The 17,648-nt window shown below is 37.4% G+C and overlaps 1 protein-coding gene across 1 annotated transcript in view; it reads left to right on the top strand.

The window, feature by feature from the left end:
* LOC124360049 (myosuppressin) overlaps positions 1 to 17,648 on the top strand; it is a 165,494-nt gene that overhangs the window by 111,183 nt on the left and 36,663 nt on the right. The window contains exon 2 of the mRNA XM_046813301.1: positions 9,431 to 9,643. Within this exon, the coding sequence (XP_046669257.1) occupies positions 9,433 to 9,643 (211 nt within the window). The 5' untranslated portion in view covers positions 9,431 to 9,432. The remainder of the gene's footprint in view (positions 1 to 9,430; positions 9,644 to 17,648) is intronic.

Here is a 17,648-nt window from a genome sequence, read left to right as displayed (position 1 = left end):
GGTCAAGAAAGAAGAGGACCTCCAGAGGACGACTACCTTCCCAGATTTTCACTAACTCGAAACGACACAGGCGCTGGTTCCCGGCCCAGATATGTCCCAGTCTACAAGTGGGGGCTAAGGTTTGACAACTCCGGACCAAGTATCGCTGCATTTCTTGAGAGAGTAGAAGAACTTCATCGGGCAAGAGGAGTCACACATCAAGAGCTATATGAGTCTGCGGTTGATTTATTTGCCGGATCAGCGCTTGTCTGGTACCGTGCTGCGTCTATTCGGATTCAGTCATGGCATCAGTTGACGAGGGAGCTCAAAGAAGTCTTTCAGCCTGCGGATTATGACATAAGACTTCATCAGGAAATCTTTAATCGGCTGCAGGGAGATAATGAGCCGATAGATCTGTATATAGCCGCTATGGAGGGTTTATATGAAAGATTAGCAGTAGCTGTTCCTGAACCTACTCGCTTAGCACAGATCTATAATAACCTGCACCCTCAGCTGCAAGATCGATTGGCACTTTGCAGCATTCAAACTCTTGAACAGTTGAGATCCATGGGACGTAGAGCCGAAGCGGGCCGACTAAGTATGGTTAGAATAAGGCCCGCAACTACAAGGGAAAATACCCTTGAACCGGACCTTGCTTATCACGATCAGAACCACCCACGAAAACCTTTATCCGGACGTGTGGCCAGCGTACAGTCTGCAAATTCAGACCGCCAGGACCCTGTCTGCTGGAATTGTGGAGATAAGGGCCACCGCTTCAGGTTTTGTAGTAAACCAAAACGAAGGTTTTGTTTTGGTTGTGGAAAGGAGGACGTATTTAAACGAGACTGTGTAAAATGCAGCTCAAAAAACGGGCAAGGCAAGGGGTCAGAAAGGAAGTAGGTGGTTCTGGCTCCTTGGATACTGAGACCATCCCGGCCATAAACTATGTAATTCATAGCCATCAAGAAGACCATAGGCCTTATTTGAAAGTGAGGGTGTTTGGCCGTGAAGTTACCGCCCTCTTAGACTCGGGAGCTTCCCAAACGTTTTTAGGTGGACATGGAATGTGGATTTTGAATCAGTTTCCCGCTCGCTTTCAGAGTGCCAGTGGACGTTTTGTAGAAACAGCCGACTCAACACGCTATGAGGTCCAGGGCTTTGTCAATCTACCCATAACTTTACAGGGCCGTACTAAAAGTCTAAAGGTTTGCGTTGTACCATCACTGCAGCATACCTTAATCCTAGGCATCGACTTCTGGGAAATAATGCACATTGTTGCGGATATGCGCAATCGGAAGTGGGACTTTGCAACGAAGAGTGTGGATTTATTTTGTGGTTATGTTGAGGGAATCACATCGGAAGACAATCTAACTCTAGCAGAGAGAAAACGGCTACAAGATCTTCTCGAGGAGCATTTCGAGGACGAGCCATCAACATTGGGTAGAACAGACCGTGTGAAGCACGTCATCGACACTGGGGGTGTGCCACCAATCAAACAGCGGTACGACAATGTATCCCCTGCTCGTCAAAAACTCACCAATGAGGAGCTAGACCGCATGTTGCAGTTAGGGGTTGTAGAGCCTTCACAAAGCGCCTGGTCCTCGCCAATTATGTTACTGGATAAACCTGATGGCAGTAAAAGGTTTGTGGTGGACTTCAGGGCGGTGAATGCAGTGAGCCGAAAGGACGCCTACCCTCTACCACAGGTGACTGCTATCCTGGATAGATTGAGAGATGCTCGATTCTTATCTAGCCTGGACATTAAGAGCGCCTATTGGCAAATTGAACTAGACGAGGCAAGTAAGGAGAAGACCGCGTTTGCAATACCGGGTCGTGGCTTATACCAGTTCGTCACGATGCCTTTTGGTCTGTGCGGAGCTCCCGCAACATGGCAGCGCTTCGTTGACACAGTCTTGGGACCAGAGCTGGAGCCGAATGTCTTCGTCTATCTAGACGACATTATAGTTGTGACATCTACATTTGAGTCCCATCTGAAAACCTTGAAAGAGATATTTAGAAGAGTTCGTGAAGCAAAGCTCACCCTCAATAGAGAAAAGTGCAAGTTTTGCAGGAGAGAACTGAAGTACCTGGGCTACATTGTCAGTGGGGAGGGTTTGCGAGTCGACCCTGAAAAAGTAAAGGCGATTGTGGATATCCCAATCCCCCGGAACCAAAAGGAGGTTCGTCAATTTACTGGAATGGCCTCGTGGTACAGACGCTTCATTCCCAACTTCGCGTCACGTATGACTCCTTTGACTCCCTTACTGAAACGGAGAAATCAGTTCGAATGGACTCCAGAAGCCGAGATGGCCTTCCAGGACGTAAAATCCTGCCTGATTAGCGCTCCAATATTATCCTGTCCAGACTTTTCGAAGCCTTTCACAATCTCCTGTGACGCCTCAGGCGTGGGGATCGGCGCTGTTCTTAGCCAAGACAGTGAGCAAGGAGAAAGTGTTGTTGCCTATGCCAGCCGCACATTAACTCGGCAAGAGCAGAACTTCTCGGCCACTGAAAGGGAGTGCCTTGCGGTGATCTTTGCTGTGGAGAAATTCCGGCCTTACGTGGAAGGAACCAGGTTCACGGTCGTGACAGACCACTATAGTTTGCTTTGGCTAAGTAACTTGAAGGACCCGACAGGACGTCTGGCTCGTTGGGCTCTGCGATTGCAGCCCTATGATTTTCACCTAGTACACCGTAAGGGGCAAGAGAACGTTGTGCCAGATCTTCTCTCTCGGACCACTCCACCGATATCGAGTGAACCCTCTCATCCAGACGTGATTCATTGTGACTTTATTGAGATACCAGCTACAATACAGGACCAGTGGTACAAAGGAATGTTGGAAAAGGTTAAAATGGGCCCTCAAAAATATTGTCAGTGGCGAACTCAGGAGGAGAAACTGTGGAAGAATGTGAGCACCCTGGAACCCTCGCTTCACCAGGATAACTGGAGATTGGTTCTCCCAAAAGATCTCAGATCCCAGGCCTTGTTCGAATGCCACGATACTCCAACTGCTGGACATCAAGGTGTGTCAAAGACCTATAAACGTATCCAACAGCTGTACTATTGGCCAAAAATGCGGAAGGATGTAGCCACTTATGTTTCAAAATGTGCTGTATGTCAACGGACTAAGTACGACCAACAACTCCCTGCGGGCGTTATGGGCAGCAGACGTGCAGTTGGTTCTCCATGGCAGATGATCGCTGCAGACCTGATTGGCCCTCTGCCACGATTAGTAAGAGGCTTTAAGTACCTGTTGGCTATTACTGACACGTTTACTAAGTACTCAGTCCTACGACCTCTCCGAGCTGCTACGGCAAGGCTCGTGTCTCAACACATGGAAGAGGACATCTTTATGGTTTACGGAGTACCACGGTACTTCATATGTGATAACGGGTCTGAGTTCATCGGGAAACCAGTGAAGGACCTTGCCAAACAGTACAATGTCAAGATACTACTGAACGCAAGTCGACACCCACAGGCGAACCCGGCAGAGAGGGTTAATCGGGATATCGTTGCTATGTTGCGAGCTTATGTAACAGACAACCACCGGGAATGGGACAAATTCATTCCAAAAATAGGTTTTGCACTCCGCACCGCGCATCATGAGGTGACACAGCATTCACCCGCGTTTTTGAAATTTGGGCGAGAACTCGCTACGTCGGGAGACGGATATGAAGTTCTTAACGATGGTTCGGGTGTACCCTCTACTGAGGACTGTGGTCCCTTTAGTGAGAAACTACGAGAGCTTAAGGACATATTCCAAGAGGTTTCAGAGAGACTGAAAACAGCCCATGAAAAAAATGCTAAACGCTATAACCTGCGCAGACGACCTGTGACTTATAGAGTGGGAGACGTCGTCTTGAAAAGAAACTTTGTACAGTCTGATGCTACTAACTACTTTGCAGCCAAACTAGCACCACGCTATGTTGGACCCTACGTAATAGTTGAACAGGTATCTCCTCTGATCTATAAGCTGGCGGACATGGACGGCAAGAAGATAGGCCAGTGGCATGTGTCGGACTTTAAGAAATTTCAGCAGTGAAGAAAATTTGGGAAATTTTCTGCCGGATGGGGGGTGTTTGTGACGTGTACTTTTCTGTTTTACCTGAGCAATTGTTATGTAGAACTGATCACTCTACATAACGAAATTTTACATCTAAATGAAGAAGCGCGCATTCATTGTTGCTGCAATAACAGAACGGTCACTGATTAGACGCCAATCAGCTGTTCAAATAAAGGAGTTGGGCTAAGGTGAGCCATTACCATGCCATTGATATTTTGTCGCTTGCGTATGTCAGTTAGTAAAATTTCAGTATAATAATTTTGTCTTTACAGAATTAAATATCTACGGTAAACTAAGCCTTGGGCCTCGTAGTAAGATTGTCAAGTCCTGTCGATAAACGTAGGAAATTAATACGTTATCTGTAATAAATTAATACTAATCTAGTCTTTTAATAGTTCACGGAGATAAATAGTTGTAAATACGTGTTCATAGTGTCAAATACTGTAACCACATATTGTTTTCTGTAAATTGTACATAATTAGGCCGAGATATTATCTCGTAACAATTGCATCGTCTCTCATAAATTTCCTTACTAAACTTGTTAACTGTTCTATAAATAATTGAATCAGTAACTTTATGTCCTAATGTTTGTATATTATTTAGTTTTACTCAGAATAATGTAAAGGCAGTTGTCATGAAATTTATACCTACCATTGCCGTGAAAGTGCATACATTAATGCATTATGTTAATACTTCAATACACTTTACTATAATTATTGTAATTAATTAGTTTAAGTAAGAACAAACGTAATTAATTTTTTTCTGTGTCAGAATAATTATGCTTTGTGTTTAAGACCAATATTGTATATCATTGTAATTGGCAGATTCTGCGCTTTTTTAATGTACTTATGTTTATACATTAAACGTTTCTTTACATTTTACTGGCCGCTGTAAGCTAAATACGAGTATGTTAGACACACCAACAATAGTGACAGATGTTGCTGTTTTAGTCAGCTGGTTTTCTTTTAAGTTAAGTTTGACATTGTTTTCATGATTGATTATAAGTAGTGTTTACTGATTTCAATGAGCCGCAGAAAATGAATAAAAACTGACTTTATGAAATTAAAGTTTCAATATTGGATTGCACGGACGATACAATCGACGGCTCGTGTGTGTGTTTTGGATCCGCCCAGTTGGTGAGTAGACTTTACACTACTTATTCCATCGTGCTCCCCTGGGAGGTCGGACTAACTCCGTCAATGTCATTGTGGAGCCTCTACCTATCGGACTAGGCCTGAATAACTGCATCAGGGTGGATCCAGTTTCGAACTTTGACAAATGGGACTCAACTTTAATTTAATGTCTAGCCATTATGTATTCATGTGAATTATTGTTTTGTAATTTTGTAGTTCAAGAATATGGTCATCATTATTTTGGCCACTGTAATTTTGTATTAGTAATCGGAGCGCTCCTACCGTAATAATTTTTCGTATTTTTATTTCAATTGGCCAACGAGTTAAGTTTAAGTTAAGTTAAATATATATTTGTTTATTTAGTTTAAGACCTTAGCACTGTGAGAGAAATAGGCAATACAGAATGAAATATGTGAAATATTGGTTTTAATTTCTAATTGCCTGATATTTAATTAGAGACCTTGCAACTTACTATTAGAAAATAATCAACCGAAATCTGTGGCTAATTTAAGTACCTAAGGCTTAGTGTCGTAAACCTAATAGTTCTTGCGTGCATGGTAGTGGTCTCGATTGAGCATACCTGAGGGCAGGAAACTGTTCCTTGTTGGAGACCTGCGACTATCACACCCCATCAACAAGGTGGCGCCCTTATTACCGAGCAAACCGTAACCATCTGGGTATCCGTCAATCTTAGTAGTCCTCTGTCACTGCGCAATAACTTGGTTGTCCTGGCGCTCTACCAATACTCACGCCCTTCTCCACTGAGCGAGGCCGACAATATTGCTAACCCGCGAGGAGGGGTGGCATACCAGGTACCGGAATCTTCAAACCTTTTGACACTAAAATATCCCTTCTAGACATGATGTAGCTATGGTAGGAAGGGTTAAACCTAAGTTAATGATGAATTCAGGCCCAATTCACCTTTCTCTTAGTGCAATTTACTGAAATTTACGTTGTCACATAAACGAATTGTGGTAAAAAAAAAGTCGGGGATGAAGAAACTAAAAATGAACTCGTTACAAAGATTACAAAATATAGTATAAGAATAATTAATAAGAGGTATTCTCATTATTTCATCAGGTGCACATAGTAATGTTTTAGACACCATCTCAAGGTACGTCAGATTTCAAATGCTGCACTAATATGAAAGTGAACTGGAACAAAAACCTTCTGGGTTATAAATTAAATTTACTTTCTTGTTATTGAAGTAAATGAACTGACTATCTTTTATATAAAATAAGTATAATAATCTTTACAAAAAATTATGGTTGCCTGTAAAGTCGGTTTTACGGGCGAAGATTTTACGTGACAACGTCTTTTTCTCGGTAGAATATTTATTGATATGAATATTATTAAATTGCACAATAGGAACAAGGAATTGAATGAAAATAAGAATTGCACAAATTTTAACTATAGAAATATATTTTGTTTACTAAAACATTGTACATAATTTGAAATTAATTAAAATTTGTTATTGTAAATGGTAAAGTTGAATAAAACATTTACTAAAATTGGAATTTGAAATTCTTGCTAAACACAGTTAAATTCTAACTCCGCGCGTGGTGATTGGTCGGTTTAGTTCGTTTGTTTGGTCGCACTGTTATGACAGGTTAGAGGTTATAATTTGTTATTTTAAATGTTTGACTAGCAATACGCGCTGTTTCTTCTCAATCGACTGAATTACGATTGATTGCAGAGTGATTTAAACTAATAATTTACTTAACACTATCAACATTATTGTCAATAGTATGACATAACCTATAAACTCAGTTTCTCAACTTTTGTGTCAATCTAACAATTAATCAATCAATCATAGTTTTACGATAATGAAATATCAGTGTACAATTATTTACCTTTATTGTTGTAGTTGTTGTAAATGACGAATCTAAGCACTCCACATTTTCACGAATAAACATAGTTATCTGCTTTATCCCGTGCGGCAGACCCACTGGACGGGCATCGTAACGTTACCGGGCGTTACACTTTTTCATGAGTGACTCCGAGCCGCAACCTAATTTAAGACGTTGTCACGTCAAAATCTTTTAAAGATAAATTACAGTAAATGCATTAACTAATCAAGAAGTCCATCGCTTACAACTTCCCTCTCAGTTACAAACAAACTTTAATGGCTGGGCGGTTGAGTTGTTAAGTTTGGACTTACAATCGGCTTAATGTTTGGATACAATTGTTCGTACTCGAAGGCTAAGACTAATTATTGTTGTGAACTGTGTCCGTGAATTCACACCAGTGTTGTCCGACCACTGACCGGTTGGTGGGTGACGCAGTTTGTAGGTTTGGAAGTTTCCTGTAGCCTACACCTACCTTCTGGGAACCGAGAGGCAATTCGTAATATGTGAACACTTGACCCGGATTTTAGTAAAATCAATCGATGAATTTCCCTCATGAAACAACATTGACCTTCAGCCGCGGTAGTTTTGATGGATGGTCGAAAAAGGCAATAATGTTTTCATCACTATGTATGGTAATAGACTACTTTCCAATACACCTGAGATCGGTGAAAGTCGTCTTTTCCCTCGTTGTTCAATTTCCTTCTTCCTCTAAGTAAACAATTCTTTCCCTATATAAACAACTCTTTCCCTGAATGAACAATTAAAATTTCCAGTTTGGCCAACGGCTTATAACTACTATGTTCAAACAGCTGACCGTATCGCCAAAATAAATTATAAACGTTTCCTTATGGAAGAATACTTACTAGAGTATGATATGTCAGATAATCTTTTAAAATATCTCGTGTACTCTTTTACATCGTTCAATAATCGTCTCGAAATTTATATTGTAAGACTAGATACAATGCGCCACGCTAGGCGAAATAGGTCACTTTCGAAACTAGAAATTAAAAGTACTATTTCTCAAATAATTTTTTCTTAGCTTAAAACTAACTGTCAGACACTTAAATCTTAGTTATATCAGCGTCAGACTAAAAGAGAATGAGACTACAAGTCAGCACATTCTACGTTTGGTATTTATGGATGTGATTTAACTTTGGAAACAATTTGTGTGTGGCTTTTGATTAAATTTGTTCAAACTAAGAAAAATGTAATCTGGGAAAAATTAAAGTTTCACAGTTTAAACTCTTTGATACCCTCCCATTTTGACCCTCACCTAAACTATCACAGCTAACGATTTGTTTCAAAAATTCCTCTATATATCTCAAGAAAACCCAATTGTATTTGTAATAAACCAATGAGGAGTCACAGTATGGTTTTAAGAAGTTCATCTAGCATGAACCAATAATAAAAAAGGCCCAATCCTGTCCCCTTCTTTTTTGGCCGCCATTTTGTTTCTACCTTAATGATCGTCATTTGCTATTTGCCAAATGCCAGTCGTAGGTGATTGGTCGGCGAATACAGACCTATTGTGACCTGTATTCTGTAGTTCAGTTTTAATTATTAGTGTTGTGTTTAGTTTTTTATTAAGTGCATGTGTTAGTGCATGAGTTAGTGAAGTTGACATTCAACATGGTGGTTGCGATTCCTGACTTACGCGTGTCACAACACTGGTATTATTTGTTTATTTTAACCTAGTTTGTAATTATGTGTTAGGTTAGTTATTTACCTGAAGAAGAGATCATGTTGCAGATCTCGAAACGTAGTGTTACTGATTTCTTGTATAACTGAACGAAGGCAAATTTCCGGAAAATCCTGTTTTCTCCTAGGTTTATGCTTTACATTGGAAATTGATTCTTAGTTCCTACGGTATTAATTAGCAAAATAATGGTTTCTACCTCTTTAGATCAGATCTATGTAATTTTTAAAACGCTCTCCTATAACATAAACCTTCTTTTTTTAAGGAATGACAACAAAATGTTTAGTAAACAACTCCATAGCGCAGTCAATACTAAATCAGGACAACATAAGTAATGTTTATGACAACAAGTATCAAAGTGTGAAAGGCGCGGCATATTACAAAGGAGAACATTAGAGTGTTGTCTGATAAGTTAATGAAATGGAAACAGGTAATGAATCGGTATGGATTGTGTTACATTTATCGAGCAATCCCCTTTGCATGTTAATACGAGCTGTAGTACAGCATTCTCATTAAAACTTTTATTTGAAATGATTGACATATTACGCGCAACAAAATATCTCTAAAGTCTAAAGTCGTTTCCTCTGGGAATAAATTGTCCTACCCATACTGTTTTATGAATACCTTACACAGTTATCGATTCTAGAAAATCTTTTACAATAGACTCAGTGTTGCCAGTATCACTGAAATCGACTGTTATGTTGGCAGAAATGAAGTGCGTGACATTGCTGGCTTGCCTGGTGCTGAGTATAGCCGTCTTCTACGCCCAGGCCATGCCACCCCCACCCCAGTGTACCCCCGGCATCATAGAGGAGATCCCCCTTAGGATGAGGAAGCTTTGTACCGCCCTCTCAACAATCTACGAGCTGTCGAACGCCATGGAGTCTTACCTGGATGACAAAGGAGTAGTATATCAGCAAAGTAAGTGGATACATTGTTTAGCATATATTTTTTAGTTTTAATTTTTTAATTTTATTTTATTTCCTTCCAACGGTCAAAGACCAATTTATAACTATAAACATACTGCAAGATAGCTAATTACTAGTGCTTAAACATCATAGGGACGAGTCAAACATGCAACTGGACTTTATATTCCTCGACAGAATTAACAATATATAAAATATGAATAAATTATAATTAATATAACGGTAATGACAAATAATAAATGAGCAAATTATTTGACTAATATACATTTACACCGCATGATGTGACACGATCTATGGTCAAATAAGAATAAAAAAGCTATATAAAAAATCCAAATAAACTATCTAGAAATAAATAACTATGCAAAAAAAACTATCCATAAATAAGTAACAGTGCAGAAAACTATAAATGGATAACAAGAATAAAAAAGGAAAACAAATTTATAAATTAATAAAAATGTTAATAAAATATTTTTAAATAAGTGACAATGCAAAAAACTAAGAATGAATAACAAGTGATAAAGATCTATAAATACCAACAACAACAAAATTAAATATTTTACAAATACAAAGCAGATGTATTTGTGGACTATCCTGAATATCTATCACAGTGCCCTGTTTTTAATTACACCTTAACTTATGGTGATAAATCCATATCCTTCATGATTTTTGGAGATAAATTCTATACTCCTAGCCTTTGATTGTATTAGTTACACAGGGGATAAATCATGGCTATGGATGAGGTCCGAGGCATTATGTCAGTTAGTTCTGAGGTCCGACTCTAGGGCTTTGTTTGTTAATGTTTAAATATTTACTAAGTGAGTTGCCTTACGCTCTCACTCTACAGAGGGCAGTCCAAGCGCTCACTTTTTTCGTGACTTAATTTATAGCATTGGATAAGTTATCTCTTGCAAGTCAATAATACAGTCAAAAGTATAACTTCGTCGAACTAGAGATAATATTACTACTAGAAAGTATTGATAATATGGTTGTCGAATATACTAACGCTAAAAGGTTAAGCATTGAACAAAAATTAACAAAGTCGAAATTTTCACCTAAATACCATAATTTTGAGTACTTAGGGGATAAAAGGCGTTTTCCCTTACAATTTCAATATGCTTCAAATTTAAAACCGAACATTTTACTGAGAGGTTTTGAAAATGTTATTTATTTTTGTTTTTGTATCCCACTAATTCTGAGGAGTTCCAAAGGGCGATGACAATTTTAGGACAGTAATTTCACTGTTAATTAATTTTAAGATAACTGAATCAACATTTTGCAACACAAGCTAAGTTTGTAGCGAATTTATTGGAGGAAAACGATTTTATGAAAAAACACTATTTATACAATCTCTTGAAAAGAAAAGTTGTTGATATGTTTTTTAATTGTTAGACTTTTTAGCAAAATTACCTCACTTGTTAAGATACATATTGTGGTTTGTATTTCTGGAGATCACAGTTAATACAGGATACCGAGGAGAATTTTGAGAATTCTCTTTGAAAACCACCAAAAAATTAACTATCATTGTTCATTCACGAACGAGCTTTTGAACATATAACTTAAACTAAATAATTCAACAACCTTCAATTATAAATCTTGTTGTATATGTCAAATGAAAATAACAACTCTTCCCAAAATCCAACGCTATGAATATTGTATTTTATAATTTTCAGTCAAGAATTTAACCTAATTGAACTCTAATTTTAAAATGTAATGTTTCGTCGGTTCTCCAAATGTGGCATATTTTATAGATTATCTTTAACAAAAGGGACTATTGAACTTGTTATTGCTTCAATTCTTGAAGATAAATACAATATGTGTGAAAATGAAACATTTATCTTTTATTTGGCATAATCAGACTTTTCACAACATTTAACTTTACATTCCGAACCTAAAAAGAAACAAAGTCAAACACATTCTGAAGACTTGTGATTGATTTAGTTAAAGGACACACAGAAAGACACAGTTCTTTGACAACTCTGCCTTCAGAGTTCAAAGACTAAGTTTCCATCTTTACTAAGATTAAACGATATCCTCGATAATACAACATGTACCAATACACTTAATACATGAATTGATGACCAAAATATCAGTATATTTGGTTAAACTGAAAAATAGAATTGGAGATTATTTCAAGTATTGGTTTAAATAACTGGGAGATTGTGTTTACAAGTGATTACGTAAAATCGACAAGAATATGCTGTACTAAACTGTGACTCTTAAGCTAACGACAAAATTCTCAAACATAGATTGTAACGAGTTTTTACCAAGCAATTTTACTATTTACCCTCAAGTTGCTAAGGTAAATTGGTACAGCTGTATGTACAGTTTGTATAAATATATTTTTGTAAATAGCTATGTGAACAGTGATTTTACTACATTAACATACATCAAGTTACAATTCTGAATAAGGCTGGACAACGAAAGTAACCTGATTTTGCTTTGTCATAGTTAAAATCACATATTTAATTGCCAATACTTAAAACTATGCTGTAGGAATTAAATGTACGTCATATGAATGACTTAAATTACAATAATTTATAATAATTCTTGAATTAAAAATTAATTCGATGTATGATAATAAAACAATTAAAAGTAAACTTTTGCATAGCAACATTGTTTGGTGCCATTTTGTAATACTTTAACTGAACTAAATAAACAAACTTCATCCAAACAAAATGAATCTAATCAGCTCTAACAAAATTATACTATCAATCTAACAAGATTCAACTTATCTAACTAATCTAATTAACCTACTCAGCTTCAATTTCATTTTACGTTTGTAGTACTTGTACTTGCACCTACCTCATATGGAAGGTGGAAAAGGAAGACGTTATTACATCAGTGTGTGAAACCCATAGATTACAATAAGACCAATAGATAGGACATCGGGTGCTCGCAGGTGAAGCCACTGCGGAGCGGCTAATACTCAACAATATGGCGGCGCGGGCGTGAGTCACCCTACTGAGGAGCGTCGCCTTGCACCCCCGATCTTCACTTCGCCCTTGTCGAGCTTATTGTAGTGACCTGATACACTCCGCTTACTGACCATTTTGTACTTCTTATAAATGCAATAGAAATATCTTCTTATAAGAAATATTTTAAGTTGAGACTACACCATTTTTCAAAGAAATTCAATGAATCAATACACAAAACCAAACTTAGAAATTATCTCTTGAAAACAGTAACGTTCATGGGGCAATAGTTGGTTCATTGAATTTTAAACTGTTCAAGTTTTGACGTGACAACGTCTTAAATTAGGTTGCGGCTCGGAGTCACTCATGAAAAAGTGTAACGCCCGGTAACGTTACGATGCCCGTCCAGTGGGTCTGCCGCACGGGATAAAGCAGATAACTATGTTTATTCGTGAAAATGTGGAGTGCTTAGATTCGTCATTTACAACAACTACAACAATAAAGGTAAATAATTGTACACTGATATTTCATTATCGTAAACTATGATTGATTGATTAATTGTTAGATTGACACAAAAGTTGAGAAACTGAGTTTATAGGTTATGTCATACTATTGACAATAATGTTGATAGTGTTAAGTAAATTATTAGTTTAAATCACTCTGCAATCAATCGTAATTCAGTCGATTGAGAAGAAACAGCGCGTATTGCTAGTCAAACATTTAAAATAACAAATTATAACCTCTAACCTGTCATAACAGTGCGACCAAACAAACGAACTAAACCGACCAATCACCACGCGCGGAGTTAGAATTTAACTGTGTTTAGCAAGAATTTCAAATTCCAATTTTAGTAAATGTTTTATTCAACTTTACCATTTACAATAACAAATTTTAATTAATTTCAAATTATGTACAATGTTTTAGTAAACAAAATATATTTCTATAGTTAAAATTTGTGCAATTCTTATTTTCATTCAATTCCTTGTTCCTATTGTGCAATTTAATAATATTCATATCAATAAATATTCTACCGAGAAAAAGACGTTGTCACGTAAAATCTTCGCCCGTAAAACCGACTTTACAGGCAACCATAATTTTTTTTTTTTTTCAATTGTATTGTAGGTTTTGTCTTTTGTTTTGTTTGTCATCATGGTTGGAAATGGTCACCTAAAAACAATTCTATTTCTATATTTTCTTTCTTTTTAGCGCAATTTTAATTGAAAAAGGTCAATAAACTAACATTTATAATATATGACTTAAAACTTCCTCCTCTTCTCAACTGAGTATTACAGATTAGTTACAATTACTTGTAAACGTACAACATTTAAGTAATTTTCCATACTTTATTATAATTAATCCATAAATTTTACTTATTGCCTTACTCATTGTATAATAAATGTTTACAGTCTTAACAAAATATTTTATTAAACCTTTATACACTTTGTTATAATATGTAAACATAAACTTTAGATATTGTGTTTTGGGATATTTTGAGCTGAAGGGTTATAAGGTTTAAAGTCATGTTTCCCTCATCTAATAATTTACCCGCATATACAAACTTTGCTCATATTATAGTATATTTGCAAACAAATAGGAAATAAACTCTTAGTTGTACTTGTCTAGAATATTGACTCAGATTGAATTCCTTCATTAATTACATAACTTATGTGATTTTATTTGAAGTAATTACTGTACACAAGTACAAATAAAGCGTGTACTGATGGAGAGATTCCATACGGGCTCTGGCCTGGCGATGCGCAGTGGTCTACTTGTCATTCCGAGGAGTGGGGGTAACGCTTCCTCAGTCTGTATCGCGGAGCTGTGCAGTGCGGACCTTGTTCAACACTCTTCTTGCCTCTGTGATACTTGCACTGTTTTGCCGCCGTTACTGTTTTATAGGATTTCCGTGTGATATTTCTGAAATGGCGGGTGTAAACTTCATGAAAAAAGTTAGAAGTGGTAAAGTATAACATAGCAAACCTCGAGAAATCGTAGCAAACGTTTATGAATACATGAAACATGAGAAAGAAAGTGGCACCGCAATAAACATAAACAATCCGTGTAAAAGCTGCAACTGGCGTGCCATTGACAACTATAAAAAAATAGTAAAAACAGGAATTCAAGACAATGCAGAATTCAGCACTCCGAAAAAAAATCGAAATCGTACAAAACCTAAAACCGATCTATACAATTTCGATATAGGTGTTATTAGGAGGACTATACATTTCACAGAATTCATGGCGAAATACCAACAATAAAATCTCTGCTATCTGTTCTGAAAAGTTTAATTAATTTTAAAGGTAGTTCTTTCTCTCTTCGAAGTATTTTAAAGAAAATGAATTTTAAATGGAAGAAGACTAGACTAATGACAGAAAAGTATTGGTAGAAAAAATTAACATTCGAGAAAAAAGAGGAATTTTTTCTTTAAATTACTCAGTACAGATCTGAGAACAGACCCATTATTTATATGGATGAAAGTTATATCCATACGACTCATGCAACCCCTAAAGCCTGGACTGACGACAGTTGTAATGAGGGATGTAAAGTACTGGAGGATTTTAATTGTTACTATTGGAAGTATGTTAACTATACTGCCAATGTAAAATTTGTCTAACATGTGTTTAAATAATCGTACGCAGCACGCAGATCCAGCTCACTGACAAGTGACAGTGGCAAGCTTTGTGGCGCGGCGGCAGTCAGCCCCTCCCCTCTTTTGACGGCTTCTCCCACTCCGTACCATACCACTGCCCTGTCACGCTTCTCAGGGCCCGTATGGAATCTCTCGAAGTATACTACTCACTGTTTATAATATGCTATAATGTACGATACGAGGAAACAGATGCCCCGGCATGGACCGCACGGAGCGTTGAGCTCCAAACGGTCGCGGCACTCGTAAATTAACGTCTCACAAACAATAACTTTCTGGCCAAACCATAAGAGCTAATTAAAAAAGAAAATAATGTTCTGAAAACTTCAACTATTCAACAACATTTTCCACCGTTTTTTAAACTTGCCTGACCAAAAAACGGCAAAAGTAGCAGCCGACTAACTTTTTTATGTCAAGTTTTAAAATGTAAACATAATTCTCGACTTTATTTAATTATTTAAGTTGCAAAACTAAATTTTTTGAACATTTGAATGATACCACAGGCATCCATAGCTTATTGAATTCACTCATACCAAGTTTCAAAGTATTTTCTTTATTCTAAGTAGGGTAGATCACGAGTTGATTGAAACTGGAGAACTGAATTTTTACACTAATCGGAGCGTAGTTTTGAGTTTCTATCCCACGAGAACATGGCGGACCTGGCTTCACCTGCCCCAATGTTGGCAAGATAGGCATAGCCCATCTATTTGGTCTTATTGTAATCTATGGTGAAACCCAAGACTATGGTAGGATAAAACACAATCTACAGAGTCTGGAAGACTGAGAACAACTGGTGTAAACTTGAACTATGAATTTTTGCTCAAACCTTAGATCATACGTTAACCTAATTGTGGACATTTTTAGTGAGTTAGGGAAAGAAAATTGATCATACCATTGGGTTAACTAGCGAAATCTCACGGTATTCATCAAGGTTTAGTGTTGGGTCTATCGTTTTCTTTATTTTTCTGAACGTTCTTCCGCACACTTTTGCTGCAATAACATTCCTTTTGCTGATGACGCCATTTTGATCGTCGCACACTAAACGTTATAGTATTATAGGTTAACCGTTTACAAAAAGACACTAGACAATTTTAGTTCACGCAGGGTGGGGTAAATACCCCTCCGCCCCTGTGATGCCGCCCTCTCCCAGTATCCCCACCACTGCTCCGGTACTCGCCCGCTTGCTCATCACCTGATTTGGCCACTGCCACTTAGTAGCTAACCTCGCACAAAAACGCAAGCTCCCTCTATACGTCTATAGCTACAATAGTCTATTTTACGCTTGTATATGCCTACACACAATAATGCAATATAGTTAAAGAATTGGTAAGCAACATTACTGCAGTATAAACAAAATAGCACGAGCGAGACACGACCCACACAGCTGATAAAACAGAGACAAGAAGATGATTGTACCACTCCCCACCACAAGAGGGGGGCCCCACCTGTGCGTGGCTGCTCAGTTATTTGCTTCTGCGCAGGTTTCATTGCGAGCGGTTGATCTATAGGTTGTATAGCAATAAACAAAATTAAACTCATGAATCTTGACAGTTTGAATAGAATAACCATTCGTATTTTAAAAATTGAAAAGTGATACAATAATTTGACTTGAGGTATCCGTGGAAATCTTAGCGAAATTTAGATGCTAACGGACACGTAACTTGAAAGATCATGTTAAGTATTTTTTATGTTTATTTCCGCTTTCTTTGTTACTAAAACTTTGATTACATATGACAGTTTATAAATAATTTTAAAATGTATACCATGAGTGTGTTTAGGCCCTACTTAACATAATGGTAATGGTAATAATAGTTGTGTTACGGTTAGTTCAGCAAACACCCAAATTCAAAAGGGCAATTATGGCATCATGTTTTAGTTGTAATACTGTCATAGAAATTGTGCTTCCTGGATCTTAATCTCTTCTTTTCATTAGATGCTCTACATATAAAATACATATTACAAACTTCTTCGGCTTTTAAACAAAATTTTGATAAATTCATAGTGTATCAATTCAACAATGATCAAAGTTGAGACATGATTACTTGCACTAGTCTAACATTGTAAGAGCGGGCGGGGAGTAAACTTCTCAGCGCTGAGGCTGTTTATTAACATGTTGCCTCCCTGCCGTAAAGCAAGGCAACCTTTGTCGGCACGGGAGGAGAGAGCCGATTTTCATTGTGTAAGAACATAACCTATAGTCCGGTAAAATAAGGATGCAACCTTGGAATGAAAGATAATAAGCTGAAAAATTTGCATACGTCTTTATTTTGATGGTATAAAACTTACCTCAAAAGTCTCATATAATCACGTGTACGCGACTTGCGATATTTAAGGTCAAAGGTCACGAAAATCAGTTTTTTGCAAATATCTCGTTTCCCTTACGACTTTGAAGGTGGTAAAGGAAGGTGGTTAGAGAAATTGTAGAACGGAAAATTCTCTTC

This window comes from Homalodisca vitripennis, chromosome 4, assembly GCF_021130785.1.
Source record: "Homalodisca vitripennis isolate AUS2020 chromosome 4, UT_GWSS_2.1, whole genome shotgun sequence".
Classification (NCBI taxonomy): domain Eukaryota; kingdom Metazoa; phylum Arthropoda; class Insecta; order Hemiptera; family Cicadellidae; genus Homalodisca; species Homalodisca vitripennis.
The sequence above is the reverse complement of the archived record's forward strand: the minus strand, read 5'-3'. Positions and strand labels throughout refer to the sequence as shown.